Source organism: Natrix helvetica (genome assembly GCF_964273705.1).
Source record: "Natrix helvetica genome assembly, chromosome: 10".
Taxonomy (NCBI): domain Eukaryota; kingdom Metazoa; phylum Chordata; class Lepidosauria; order Squamata; family Natricidae; genus Natrix; species Natrix helvetica.
In genome coordinates, this window is record NC_138561.1 from 14,045,183 (window position 1) to 14,060,119 (window position 14,937).

The window sequence follows — 14,937 nt, forward strand, 5'->3', positions numbered from 1 at the left end:
GTAAATTATTTGACAGTGTTGTGAGAATTAGTTCTTAAGCAGAGGGATGGCGTTCGGGGAAAAACTGTTCTTGTGTCTTGTTGATCTGGTGTGCAATGCTCTATAACATCGTTTTGCGGGTACATAAAAGAAAAGATACAGCAATCCAGCTGTGACTGTTGGGGTTGGTTTTCATTTTGTCTGGGTTTGAAGGATGTAGAAATTGGATATTAGCAGAACCAAAGTTCTGGCTGGCTGGAGCTCAACCAGAACCGATTTTTCCAAAGCAGTTTATAGATGTAGAAATAGGAAAATTCAGTCTACTAGATTTACTGCACTCCAATTCATCCCTTCTCTCACAATTGACCGGGCCGCAAGTTTGAATGTACCTATTAAATATTGATTATTGCTAAATCTCCATAAAGAACATGTTCTCGCCCTTCTCTGCCATCGTCCTATGTCCCAAACTTTAGCATGTGAATAAGATTGCTCAGTAATTTTTTTTTTCCTGACAGAAGAGACCGCCATTTAGCTGCCTGATATGGTATAAGTTACATTTTAAATACTGTGGTGAACATGCTTCAGAATTCACCAGGGCGAAGGCCATCATCCCAAGCTGTAGCTGAAGGATGTCTTAATTTAAAAAAACAACCCATGCTTATTCAATGAAAAAAAAGAACATGAGCACCACTAAACTCAAGCTACTTATGTTATCTTTTCTCCAACCAAGTATCACTCGCTCAACCATCTTACTAGAATTGGCCAAGTGTGATTGGACACACAAGGAATTTGTCTTTGATGCAGATGCTCTCAGTGTACATAAAAAGAAAAGATACATTCATCACGAATCATAAGGTACAACACTTAATGATAGTCATAGGATACAAATAAGCAATCAAATCATGCTAGGAAATATAAATCGTATACAAGTAACAAAGTTACAGTCATACAGTCATAAGTGGGAGGAGATGGGTGATAGGAACGATGAGAAGATTAATAGTAATACAGACTTAGTAAATAGTTTGACAGTGTTGTGGGGATTAGTTCTTTAGCAAAGTGATGGCATTCAGGAAAAAAAAACTGTCCTTGTGTCTAGTTGTTCTGGTGTGTAGCCTTGTTTTGAGGGTAGAAGTTGAAACAATTTATGTCCAGGATGCAAGGGATCTGTAGATATTTTCACAGCCCTCTTTTTGATTCGTGCAGTATACAGGTTCTCAATGGAAGGCAGGTTGGTAGCAATGGTTTTTTCTGCAGTTCTAATTATTTTAATTGTAAGTGGCTATGCTGTATAGGACAATCAGGCATTATGTGTGAGATCATCTAAGGTCTTCTTCACCTTGGCAGTGTTACAGAGGGTCATGCTGTCAGATGAATGATTGGGTCTGGAATGATTTACCGTGGAATTTCTCAAAACCATTGGGAACAAAAAGGGCTTTCTTTAAGATCAAATATGTCCAACTGCTGTGTTTGCCAGTTCTACCCATACCCATCCATCTTGGCCTTGGAGAATATTAGCAAAGTATTTTTGAGGAAAGAAAAGATTTTTGCTTTATTTTGGGTTGGTTGGTCAGTTATAATCAACAATGGAGACTGTTGGGAATACAAAGCTAAATTCTGTTTAAAACATATGAACAAATGTGTCTAAAGCTATATAGGCTTTATAATGTCTGACACATACCTTGGCTGCTCAAAATTCTTGAATATCTAAGGTGGAGCTATGGTTTGTCATGGCAAAGAGTGGCTTAGGACAAGCATAGTTTGTAAACTCCAATTATACTATGATTTTGGGTGCTAGTTTAGCAGCTTATGTCAACTAAATTTTTATCAACATCAAGCCATAACAAACATTAGATTCCATTTTCCTAGGAATTATATTTAGGAATAGACAGGCTTATTTATGGTTGATAATAGTTGACACCATTTTGATGGCACATAATCAATCAATCAATCTTATTTAGAAGTTGGAAACTTAGCCTCAAATATCTCTGTTTCATGTGGAGTATGGGCCACTTAATGAGAAGGAAGGACTCACCGGAGAAGGGCCTAATGCTGGGAAAGATTGAGGGCAAAAGAAGAAGGGGATGGCAGAGAATGGGGTGGCTGGATGGAGTCACCGAAGCAGTGGGTGTGAGCTTAAATGGACTCCAGAGGATGGTAGAGGACATGGGGCCGCAATGGATCGGCCACAACTTCACGATTAACAACAATTGGGTCTCCTTGCTGCTGTTCAAAAGCTTCATTGTTCAACTTGATGTTCCTCAGGAAAATACTAAGCTTTTCATTGTACTATAGCCATGCATCCTGCTAAGCCATAGCACAGTTTCTTTGTGGCTACCCATGATAAATGGCTTAGCAAGCATGTAGACCAAGTGTGGCTTCTTCAGTAACCATGGTTAATGAAACCATGTCAACCAGCCACTAGAAGATGGTCAAAGATGCTTTATTCTTTTGACCTAGCGCTCTCTCTTTAGCAATACATGAAAGATGGTGAACCTCTCAGCTTTTCATTGCAAATGCTCAGAATCATGATAATTTTCCTGCTTATCTTCTTGCTGCCTCTTGACGTTCGACTTTCTCCTGTTGAGTGACTCTCAACTGAATTTTTTCCCCTCCAATTAGGAGTTGCTGCCCTAGGGGCAACAAACAGGATACAAGTAAAATTAGAAAAAGAGAGATTGCATATTTTTTACTTAGCTTCAACAATGATATGATTTTACTAAAAGACCGTTGTTGGGGGTAGCAACCCACCGCTCTTGGAGACACATGTGGCTCTTTCATCCCTCTGCTGCGGCTCCCTGTCACTCTAAATATGTGTTACAACCGCCAATGTGCGACACTCGCCGTCACACGATTTATTGAGCTTTTCGACCCCCGGTAGGCCAACCATGGAGAAATCCAAGAAAAGGAAAGTTTCAAAAGAAAACAGAACCTTTAATTCAAATACATACGGTAGTTCTGTGGGCGCTCAGGAAATAGGGAAAGGTTTCGTGGCTGCTGGCGTTTTCTTTTCTGTGGGAAACGGGTCCAAATGGCTCTTTGAGTGCTTAAGGATGCCGACCCCTGGGTTAGCCAAGTCTTCTCATGCTTCCTTAGCATCTCCTTACATAACCCATGACCTTGAAAAGAAACATCCGAACCAGTTGGTCCATCTCGTGTTCCTGTTTTCAGAATCCTACTTATTTCGCATTGCTGCCCTTGCCCTACGCTCTGGAAATGTCAGGTTTTCTCTGACTAGTTTAGCATTCTGACCAAGGTAACCGTCTTCCTTTGAGAAAGTTCTTCTGAATGTTAATTAGACTCTCCTTTGGCCGGGCCTAACGTCTTTGCCAAAGAAGTCATTTAGTTACAAGATTAAAATTCTCTTTAGAACCCCCTTTTTTATGGTCTCCCTGATGTAGTTCTGATTGTACATTGTTTTGTCCTTGCGGGAGAGCAGGGATAGTGGATTGTGTTGAGTATTTTCTTATTTATGGCTGACCTGGGATCTCCTTTCAAAAAGCATCAGTGGTTATCAGTCGTTTGCGATGGCCATCAATTGTACTTCACAGACAATGGTATAAAGAATGTATACATTTAAGGGTCACCTATATTTTTATGAGGGACGTGGTGGCTCAGTGGCTAAGACGCTGAGCTTGTCGATCAGAAAGGATGGCAGTTCAGCAGTTTGAATCCCTACCGCCACATAATGGAGTGAGCTCCCATTACTTGTCCCAGCTTTTGCCAACCTAGCAGTTTGAAAGCAAGTAAAAAATGCAAGTAGAAAATAGGGACCACCTTTGGTGGGAAGGTAACAGCATTCTGTGCGCCTTTGACATTTAGTCATGCTGGCCACATGACCACGGAGATGTCAGCGCTGGCTCCTCGGCTTAGAAATGGAAATGAGCATCGCCCCCTAGAGTCAGGAACGACTAGCACATGTGTGCGAGGGGTCCTTTACCTTGTATTTTTATGAACTTGAGCTGTAACATCTGTTACCTAAATCTATTTATGGGAATTATTGACAGGGTCTTTTCCATGGTGGTTCCAAAGACATTTCATTCCTTAAGTCTAGCAAGACTTGGAAACTCAGTTTTTAAAAGGTTTTGATTGGAAGAATGAGCTAAACCCTCAGCTTATTTCTAAATGGTATTCTCACCATGGCTTAAATTGTCTTTAAATAACTCTGCTCCTCAGGGGTGGTAATCACTTACCTTCTCTACCGGTTCACAAATGTGAGCACATCCGCCCACGCCCTCTGCCTTCCGTGCATCTGCTTAGTCTAAAAAAGGGCCCTAAATGAGATGCCGTAGAGCTGGGGCGGGTGGGCATGGCCACCCGCAATTTCCACTACAGGTTCGGGCATTCTACTGGTCTGAACCAGTAGAATGCCACCACTGGTGGTCTTGGGTTTTGAGGTTTTTTAAATTATGACTTTCATAATTTGGATTTCTTACACATTTTACTTTCATGGATTCAAGTTTTAGGAGGTGATGGCTTAGTGGTCCCAATTCAATTCAATTTATTAGCACTTATAGACCGCCCCCTCTCCCGAAAGGGACTCGGGGCGGTGTACAGTCCATGTCAAAGAACAAAATTAAAACAATTAAAATTACTAAATGGACAATATATATATACAAATATAAAATAGATGGATAAGAGGAGGATAAAAGATGTGCAGGACTGTATTGCTAATAAATAATTAAAATAAACAGACATTAAAATCCCAATACCCAATAAAATTAAGTCTACAGAATAATCCCCTTAAAAACCAGTAAAAATATAAATGCCAGGAGATAGGCGTTGAAATTATGCCAGGCCAGCCAGTCGGAACAGGTCCCATATGATATTTGTTTATTCTTCTTCAAATAGTTTAGAAAAAGTGGTTTTTGGAAACACCGGGTTTTTACTTGCACTAAGTAAAAGTCGAATAGACTGCCAACCTAATCCTATTTTCATCTCTAACACGCTGAAGGGGAAATAATTCAGACTAACACTTGCATATAATTGAAGCATGCAAGCAAATGAGCAGAATCCTTTATTGGCTCAGGATAATGTCTAAGGCATTCGAACTTGCCAAGTTTTAGAAGGGTGTTGTTGGCACAAATGATGACCAAGAACAGACGCAGCCGTAAAATAAGATAAACATAATAGGTTACACATTACACTAAGAGGCAGACAACCTTCTGATAGTTGTAGCCACATGTGTTTATTTCTTTTTGACACATGGGGGTGGAAGGATTTTTTTTTTCAACCAATCAGGGCTGCCGTTACATGTTAATTTGGCCAACAAAATCCTATAAAGAAGTGAAATCGGAAGTCAAGCCTTCCTTGTGTCAAACTCAAGTGCTAATCAGGACACAACAAGGACTTAACAGAGTAACAAGAGTTGGAAGGGACCTTGGAGGTCTTCAAGTCCAACCCCCTGCTCAAACAGGAGACCTTATACCATGCCAGAGAAGTGGCTGCCAAGTCTCTTTTTAAAAACCTCCAGTGGTGGAGTAGTTACAACTTCTGAGGGCAAGCAGTTCCACTGGTTAATTATTCTCACTGTTGGGAAATTTCTCCTCAGTTACGTCTCTCCTTGATTAGTTTCCAGCCACTCTTTCTTGCCTTGCCTTCTGTTGCTTTGGAAAATAGATTGACCTTCTCCCTCTTCTTTGTGGCAACCTTTCAAACATTGGAACACTGCTATAATGTCACCTCTACCCCTTCTTTAACTAGACAAGGGGCCAGCAACCCACAGCTCCAGAGCCGCATATGGCTCTTTCATCCCTCTGCTGCGGCTCCCTGTCGCTGGTTGGATCCACAATTGATAAGGCTTTCGGTTAGGACAGGTAGAGGTAAAAGGATACTGCGTTAGGAGGAGACTCTATGGTGGGGGGACTCTATGGTGGGGGGACCGCACTTCCGGTCAGCTCCAGAATTGAAAGAGGGGCTTCCGGTTAGGACTTTTGTGGCTTTTGAGTGTTTAAGGTTGTCAACCCCTCAATTAGACATACCCAGTTCCTGCAACTCCTGTTCTTCATCCATTATTGTTTCCTCGGCTGCAATGGAGAGGTCATCGACATCTTCCAAGATGGTCTCCTGTCCAGGTAAATGATCTTACTTGGTCAGGGTCTACTTGGTCAGACAAAGTCTGCTTTTTCAGGGTCAAACAAGGTCTAATTGGTGCAGACTGTGAATATTAACCCTATCTTTTCACCTTTTGTCTCTTTTAGGTAATATTATTGGTTCTGGCATCTTTATTTCACCCAAAGGAGTTCTTGAGCACTCTGGGTCAGTGGGACTCGCACTCATAATATGGATACTTGGAGGTGGGATCTCAGCCCTTGGGTCCCTCTGTTACGCTGAATTAGGAGTTACCATCCCTAAATCAGGAGGCGACTACTCCTACGTTACTGACATTTTCGGTGGATTAGCTGGGTAAGTGTGTCTTCAGGATAAGGGTGGAGAGCAATTTTGTCACAAGGGCTTAAAATCGCAGCTGTGCATTTTATTTCCTTTGTTCTTCTCACTGAGCAGGTCTGAGCCACGACATGCCCGTGAAGCATAATATTTCTCATATAGAACTAGGAACTGATTTGGGATTGAGTCCTCATTTGACCTCGGGAACTCACCGGTGACTTCAAACATCTCCTCCCAAAGCCCTCTCTTTCACGGGGTTGTTGCCATAGGAACAAAATTAAGGAAGACACGCACCCCCCCAATTCACGATTATTATGAAATAAATACATTGCAGTGTCTTATATTGTCTCCTCTGTTGATTTTCTTAAAAGATTCCCGTACGTAGGAGAAAAGCTGGCAGAGGTGGGGAGAGGTGGAGTTAAGTGAATCATCAGCCTGGAGGCGTTACATTCCCACGAATGGTCCCAGTCCGACTCCTCTTGAATTCCGTTCACCCGTATCTGGCAAAAATTTACTATTGAACTTTAGTTGACTAGATTCCAGGGCATAGGCTTGAGCAATGAATTTTCTGAACTGCAATTTAACATGACAATATGGCAAAAAGCCGACTAACCTTTACTCTGAGTAGAGGCATCTGTAAGGGGCATTTGAACCATTGGTATTTGAACTGCTCCTCTCTTCTTTCAAACTTAAATTCCAATTTCACCGCAACTTTTTGAGGGACCACCCCAGCATCAGGGTTCTCCAGCTGAGGACTCAAGCTTTCAACCCAACTTATTATGGCCCATGGTTCAGTAGCATCCCCAGCCATCCATTTTTTTAAAAGAAGAACATTTATTGAATTGCTATCTGATGGACTGTGAAAGATGGCTACGGCAGAATCGGAGTGCTGGTTTTGTGCAGACAAGCAGAAAACACCTGCATAAAGATTGGATTTGGGGAGGAAGGGAAGGCAGGCCTGTGCTGATAGATAAGCAGGACCTAACTTGTATTTATAGGGGCACAATAAGCCAGGTTGCCTTTGGGGAAGATTGCTTGCAAGCTCCGGGATTAAATGACAAACGCAACCAAAAGGAAGGTTTTATTCCTGCAACATCTGATAAATTCCAAAGCTCAGACCTGTCTAGAAATCAATGTTTATTGCAGCAAAGGAAGGGACCGAATCAAGAGTATTAAATGGAGATATAAAACCTGAAATCTGCAGCATTTGAAAATTCAGCTTTATGGAGGAATTAACTCCATCCTTCAGCCAAACATAATTCAAATGGGAGATCCCTTAATCTTGTTTCTTTACAGGGCCGTGTTTTTCTTGCAGTGCAAGACTCAAATCTATTTTTGGCGAGAGCCGTAGTTGCTCTTGGGGTACGGGAGCATTTTCTCCCAGTTAAATGGGCTTTGCGGGTTTCTGAATGCTTCAGAAATATAAATCATCTTTTCAAACCTCGAAATAAGTGGTACAGAGAAACATGGGCCCTAATAAAAGGGGGGGGGGACTTTTCCATTTGATTTGTAACTCAGCTCAGAAAATGTGTAACTTGGGGGCAACTATGCTAATGTTAGGCGACTTTTCCATTTGATTTGTACTTCTCTACTCCTTTTCTCTCTGTCTCTCTCTGTAATACTTGGTCCCGTACATGATGTTCTGCCCAGCAATCTAGTCTCAACGAGATACCTTGAATTGTTTCTATTGATTGCAGATTTCTGCTGCTATGGAGTGCAGTCCTTATCATGTACCCAACCAGCCTGGCTGTTATTGCATTGACCTTTTCCAACTATGTACTACAGCCTGTCTTTCCCAATTGCATCCCACCCTACAAAGCTTCACGAGTCCTCTCCATGGTGTGTTTATGTAAGTATGGATTCTTTATCTTCTAAGGCTATCATTGGTCTCAGAGCTATCAAAGAAATTTTAGCCCCCTCTGAGAAGGCTCGCAATCTGGGAGTCCTCCTGGATATGCGACTTAGTTTAGAAGAACACCTGACGGCCGTGACCAGGGGGAGCTTTTACCAGGTTCGCCTGGTACGTCAGTTGCGCCCCTTCCTGGATCGGGATGCTCTGTGCACAGTCACTCATGCCCTCGTCCTTTCTCGCCTGGACTACTGCAATGCTCTCTACATGGGGCTGCCCTTGAAGAGCACCCGGAGGCTTCAGCTGGTCCAGAATACGGCCGTGCGGGTTGTCATGGGGGTACCTAGGTGCTCCCATGTTACACCCCTTTTAGGCGGCCTGCACTGGTTGCCGGTTGTTTTCCGGGTGCGATTCAAGGTATTAATTATGACCTTTAAAGCGCTCCATGGCTTAGGCCTAGGGTACCTGCGCTTTAGTTGCAGTTGGCCTCCTCAGGGTGCCGTCGGCCAGACAGTGTCGGCTGGCGACCCCCAGGGGGAGAGCCTTCTCTGTGGGAGGGCCTTCCCTCTGGAATGAGCTGCCCCCGGAGCTTCGCATAATCTCTGACCTCCGGTCCTTCCGACGCGCCCTAAAAAGTTGGCTTTTCCAGCAAGCCGGCCTGGCCTGTTAATTTTAACTCATTTTTAAATGTATTGTCTTATAAATTCAGTTTGGTTTTTTTGGATATGTATTTAACTTCTTTTTAACTTTTGGGATGTGTGTTTTTTAATGTTGTACGCCGCCCTGAGTCCTTTGGGAGAAGGGCGGCATATAAATCCAATAAAAAGAAAACAAACAAACAAAGGAACTTACTTGCCTTAGAGTCGGTTTATTGTCAGGGTTCCAAAGAATACATCCATAATAAACAGAGCTCTGAGACAAGTAGGTTCCTCAAAGAATTGTTTTATTGGACATGTCATATTGGCATAAGCTGGTGAAAACTGGCTCTGAAGATTCCCGCGGTTTTCACCTAATTAAAGTAAACGTTTTCCCCTTTTCCAAGCAGTCAGTCACATGGTCCAATCAAGGTGCCATCCGGTTGCCAGGCAACATCGCTCCTCCTCTCCCTGGCCACCTGTGAGAATGTTCTTGGTTCCCAGGAGAAAGTATTTTGTTTCTCTAGTCCCTCCTCCCTATCCCTTTGAACTGCCAAATTTCAGGCAGCCAGCAGTCAGCAGAAGTAGCTTGCAGTACTGCATTCTAACCGCTGGGCCACCCTGGCTCGTGTGACTTTTGCTGAAGTGTATTAAGATCATAATTAGAAGTACACAGGGATGCTCAAGCCTGCACATTGATGTGACTTTTGCTGAAGCGTATTTGCAGGGAAGTAAAAAAAAAAAAAGAATCAAGGCGGCAGCTGTGGCTGTGGGACCAAAGCCACACTTCCTGTTTGCATGCATTTACCTAAAGGGCAGGCTTTCAACCCTGTAGTTGCAGCTGCCATCTTGACTTTTCTTTACTCCTCCCTACAGATACCCCTGTTTTTGCTTTCCCTTTTGAGGAACTGAACTCTGCTTTCTGATCTCTAGCACTCTTGACTTGGGTGAACAGCTCCAGCGTTCGGTGGGCCACACGAATCCAGGACATCTTCACCGCAGGAAAACTCTTGGCTTTGGGTCTTATCATAACGGTTGGCTTTGTGCAAATCTTCAAAGGTACCGATACCAAAACAACCCCAGTGTTTAAATGGTCTTCTGAATGAAACCCAATACTTTTTAGAAAACTCTCACATCCCACTGTTTTTCAAGTGAGTGTTCTGACTTTAGGTTTCCCAGCAGCAGGAAGCTGAGTCCTTGTCGTGATAAACCTCTTTTATTTAATTTACAGTGAATTCCTCTCCAGCAAAGTCTCGGCCCACAGTCTTTCCAGATAGTTCACAATTACCGAATATCTTTCAGACACCGCAATACTTGGCCGATATCTTTCAGACACCGCAATACTTGGCAAGAACTAATTGTCTCCTGCAAACTCCACTCCCCTTTTGCTCCTCTTTTATTCCTATGGGAGGGGCCATTCACCATGGCCTTTCTCCCAAGTCGACCCTTGTTCCTTAGCTGTTGCCTTTGTCTGGCAACTCTGTGCATGCACACACTGGGAACAGGCTCCAGCTGTTTGTCTGCCTCACTGATGTCTGAGTCCGAAGGCAGCTGATAACTGGCCCCTCTCTAGCTCCGATGCAAAGCCCTCATCAGAGTCTTCACCAGACTTCAGGACTGGCCCATGTTCCTCCCCAAACTCCTCACTGTCTGAATCTACTGCCAGCTCCACTGTCCACTGTCGGGCTACAACAGTGAATGATATTTGAAAACATCTGCAATAAGCTTCGTGGTGGGCTCCAATGCTTACCTTGGGCAGTGAATGTCAGGTATAATGAACTATTTGGAGCAATTTATGTCCTCAATGCTGATCATTCTACCTTCATTCCCACAAAAGGGACAGGACAATTGTGTGATGGAAAAGCTCATAGTTTGATAAATTAGTTTTTTGGAAGATGTCCCAAAAGTTCTTCTTTCAAAAGTCAGCTGGACTTTGTTTTTCCTTGAAGATCTTTCACTACTTCAGTTCTGTGAATAAACCTCTTGGGTGAGAAGCAAAACATTTTCAAGGAAAAACAAAGTCCAGTTGCTTTTGGGGAAAAAAAAGCACCTTTGGGACAACCAGAATCCCCATAGATGGTTGTTTGGTGGTTTTTTTTTTTTTTGGAGGATATGATATCATCTTCCTGATCTTAGCTGGTCTTTCAAGGGCAAAGTTGGATCTAAGATTGTTGCTTGATGGGAATTCACTCTCAATCCCAGGGTGATAGGCTAGAGTAGGAATTAAAAAGAGGCAAACCCCTTTTCTAATTGTCATCAACATATTGCAAAGAACATGGATTTGTCTTTAAAATCACCAGGGTTTAATTTGGCTCAACAAGAGTAAAAATGAAGGTAGAGGAGAGAATGATGGGAAGAAGGGAAGAAGCATAGGACATCATGCATTTAGGATTGCCAAGAGATTGAATCAGTCACAGGGCATGAAGGTTTTATTTTTAAAAGTAGATTAAACTGTTCTACGGTGTTTTTTTTTTTCAAATGATTTGATTCCAGAGGGTTTTGCTCTAGAAAAAAAAACAGAAGGAGGTTAGAAAAAGTGAACAGTGCTTTTCATCATTGGAGAGAGCAAGCCATAACCCTTCAAGAGTTCATGTTTAAAAAGGGGAAATCAAGAATGGTTGTGTCCATATGACAATAATGGGGCTTTTTCTTGTAGTCATTCTCTCCCTTTTCTGTGTGTCAAACACTCAACAGGATATCGGAAGCTGTATCATGTGAATCCTATCCTTTTTTCACATGATATACATTAAAAAGATGTGGAGACTCTAGAAAGAGTGCAGAGAAGAGCAACAAAGATGATTAGGGGACTGGAGGCTAAAACATATGAAGAACAGTTGCAGGAACTGGGTATGTTTAGTTAATGAAAAGAAGGACTAGGGGAGACATGATAGCAGGGTTCCAATATCTCAGGAGCTGCCACAAAGAAGAAGGAGTCAAGCTATTCTCCAAAGCACTTGAAGGCAGGAGAAGGAGCAATGGGTGGAAACTAATCAAGGAGAGAAGCCACTTAGGAGAAAGTTCCTGACAGTGAGAACGATTAATCAGTGGGACAACTTGCCTCCAAAAGTTGTGAATTCTACAACACTGGAAGTTTTTAAGATGATGTTGGATAACCATTTATCTGAAGTAGTGTAGGGTTTCCTGCCTAAGCAGGGGGTTGGACTAGAAGACCTCCAAGGTCCCTTTCAACTCTGTTATTCTAGTCTAAAAAGGGATGGAATTTCAATCACTCAGGACCAGCTGCCATCTTGACTTTTTTTTGACCCTACAGTACATGATGTGTTTGTGTGAACTGACGATGCCCTCACTGAAGTCTGCTCTCCTTGTAGAAAACTATGAAGCATTGATACCAAGCAACGCCTTCACCTTCTGGATGACCCCATCTGTGGGACATTTGGCGCTAGCCTTTCTCCAAGGCTCCTTTGCATTCAGTGGGTGGAATTTCCTAAATTACGTGACAGAAGAACTGGTTGATCCACGCAGGTAAGTGTCCCTCTGCACTTTGGCCAAGGTTTGGAGAAAGATCAAGTTGTTGTCCATTGGATCCCATTGATCGGTTTCCTTATTGTTTGAGGAAAGAAGATGAGGTGATAGGGAAAAAAGAGGAAAGCTAGATGAGATGGGAAAAGGCTTAGAACAGGGGTGTCCAACCTTGGCTGGGGAATTCTGGGAGTTGGAAGTCCACAGGTCTTAAAAGTTGGGAGTTGAAAATCCACCTTCCGCATTAAAGTCTGGGAGTTGAAGTCCACTGTTCTTAAAGTTGCCAAGGTTGGACATCCCTAGCTTAGAAAAGGAGTTGTGTAGGGGAGTTACGCTGCTCAGAACAACTCCCTGCTAACTTCTCCCAAGGCAAATGTTCAGCTTCTGGGTTTTCAATCTTCATTACGCTTAACGAGAGTAGCATCTTAAAACTGCCCAATTTTCAAGCTTCTAGGGAATATGATCAACCACGGTAAAATGTTGACGACTGATTTGACCTACTCTTAGCCATCTACTGAGCTACGGCAGCATTAGAAAGAAGAGATAGAAATTGTTCTCTAAGAATGCCAACCTGTGCTCTGGCTATTCACCTTTTTCTGCATGTACATTCGTGGATGTGATTTGGCCTAACATTCACGCAACTTACCGTTGGCTACCTTGTGATCACATTCTACCTAATTTGCCTGTTGGCCATAGTCCGTGTCCATGTTGGGTATTGCTTCTTGGTCCTTGCTTATCAATGCTTATCCAATCCCCTTCCCCTCATTTTTGTTTTGGAAATTAGGAATCTACCCCGCGCCATATTTATCTCCATTCCCCTGGTGACCTTTGTATACACCTTCACCAATATTGCTTATTTCACGGCCATGTCACCCCAAGAACTCCTGTCTTCCAATGCTGTGGCGGTAGTAAGTAAAACGTACCCCGGAATTTGACTTGAGTTTGGGATTCATTGAAAAATGATTCATAATTTTATTTTTATTTTTTGGGCTTTCTGTTTGGTACGTTGCAATTTATGTTTTGTTTCCATCCCTCCTCCTGCCTTTTGTTGCTTTAGACATTTGGTGAGAAGTTACTGGGCTATTTTTCCTGGGTTATGCCAGTGTCTGTGGCATTGTCTACATTTGGAGGAATAAATGGATACCTTTTTACCTCCTCAAGGTTAGATAAAGTACGATTTATTTCTTTGTTTGCTTATTTTTCCTGAGCATTTTTAATTTCTCTCTTTATTTTGGGAAGAGGGAGGGAAAACAGCTTTCCTAGTGGGAATGTTCTGGTGTGTTTCATGCTGAACAAAGTTTTGGGACACAGCAGCCTTAATATACTTAGCTAGCCAGGCAAATAGCTGTTCTGTCATGAAGTTGCAAGGGATCTCTGTGGAGCGAATTCTGCAATTAAGATGTTATGGACAATATGAATGTAAGATTGGGTGTGCTGTCCTCGTAGGGAGTTTTGAGCCATTTTAGAAAGAAATTTCACTAATTTATAGAGGTACGATTGTCATCCACGAGTAATCAGCACAGTGTAAACAGGTTGAGAATAGCTATATATTTCGTATCAGAGATCATATACATTACCAGTTGGCTGTAATTGGATTAACCTGATCAGGGCAGTGATACTGTTTGTGTGAACTGTTCAGAGCAAAAACTTGGGGGCAACTGTTGGATCAGCACATTTGATTAGTCTCAAAGGTGCTTTTTCAAGAGGCAACTGGACTTTCTGGTTTTTCTTTGAAGACATTTCACTTCTCATCCAAGAAGCTTCTTCAGCTCTGACTGGGTGGTGGGGAACGGAAGGGTTTGTTCTTTTAGAATGCAAATGGCCAGCTGTCTGCAAGGAGTCTAAATCCTCCTTCTTGGATGAGAAGCGAAAGGTCTTCAAAGAAAAGAACCTTTGGGACAACCATGACCTGGATGACTGAGAACTTCCATAGACATATTTAATTAGATGTTAATTTTGTCTGGATCCACTTCTTTTGAAAATATTCAGTGTAACAGAATATTAATCTTATGGAGCCAAGGTGGCGCAGTGGTTAGAGTGCAGTACTGCAGGCTGCTTCATCTGACTATTAGCTGCAGTTCGGCAGTTCAAATCTCACCCGCTCAAGGTTGACTCAGCCTTCCATCCTTCCGAGGTGGGTAAAATGAGGACCCAGATTGTTGGGGGCAATAGGCTGACTCTGTAAACCACTTAGAGAGGGCTGTAAAGCACTATGAAACAGTATATAAGTCTAAGTCTGCTATTGCTACAATGGGCCTCCAGATCAGGCCTGAGTGATGTCATGTACATCATATGATGTCACCAATTATGTGGGTTTTATCTCAATAGTATCCTATGACATCACAGTGGTTTTTAATAGATGCCCAGGACTGAACATTCAAATCCCATTCATTCTTGGGGAGCCTGGACTTTGGACTAACCATTCTCAGTAGTTATTTCATCAGAGAGTTTGTGAAGACAGGGGAAGGGATCCAGAAATTCAACCACTTGGGAGAAATGTCACATCATTGAGAAGCATCTAAGAAATCATTGATTTTTCTTCTCCTCCTAACTCACCCCAATGTTTTAAAGTATATGAAGCCAACATCTATGTTCTCCTCTTCCACTTTA

General features: G+C 42.5%; 1 protein-coding gene across 2 annotated transcripts in view; it reads left to right on the forward strand.

The window, feature by feature from the left end:
- SLC7A10 (solute carrier family 7 member 10) overlaps positions 1 to 14,937 on the forward strand; it is a 37,052-nt gene that overhangs the window by 17,640 nt on the left and 4,475 nt on the right. For both annotated transcript variants that reach the window (XR_014176229.1, XM_081963161.1), the window contains exons 3-8: positions 6,177 to 6,381; positions 8,061 to 8,212; positions 9,781 to 9,906; positions 12,177 to 12,330; positions 13,112 to 13,235; positions 13,385 to 13,488. Coding sequence is in view for 1 of the 2 variants with exons in the window: in XM_081963161.1 (XP_081819287.1) it covers positions 6,177 to 6,381; positions 8,061 to 8,212; positions 9,781 to 9,906; positions 12,177 to 12,330; positions 13,112 to 13,235; positions 13,385 to 13,488 (865 nt within the window). In the remaining variant the exon portion in view is untranslated. The remainder of the gene's footprint in view (positions 1 to 6,176; positions 6,382 to 8,060; positions 8,213 to 9,780; positions 9,907 to 12,176; positions 12,331 to 13,111; positions 13,236 to 13,384; positions 13,489 to 14,937) is intronic.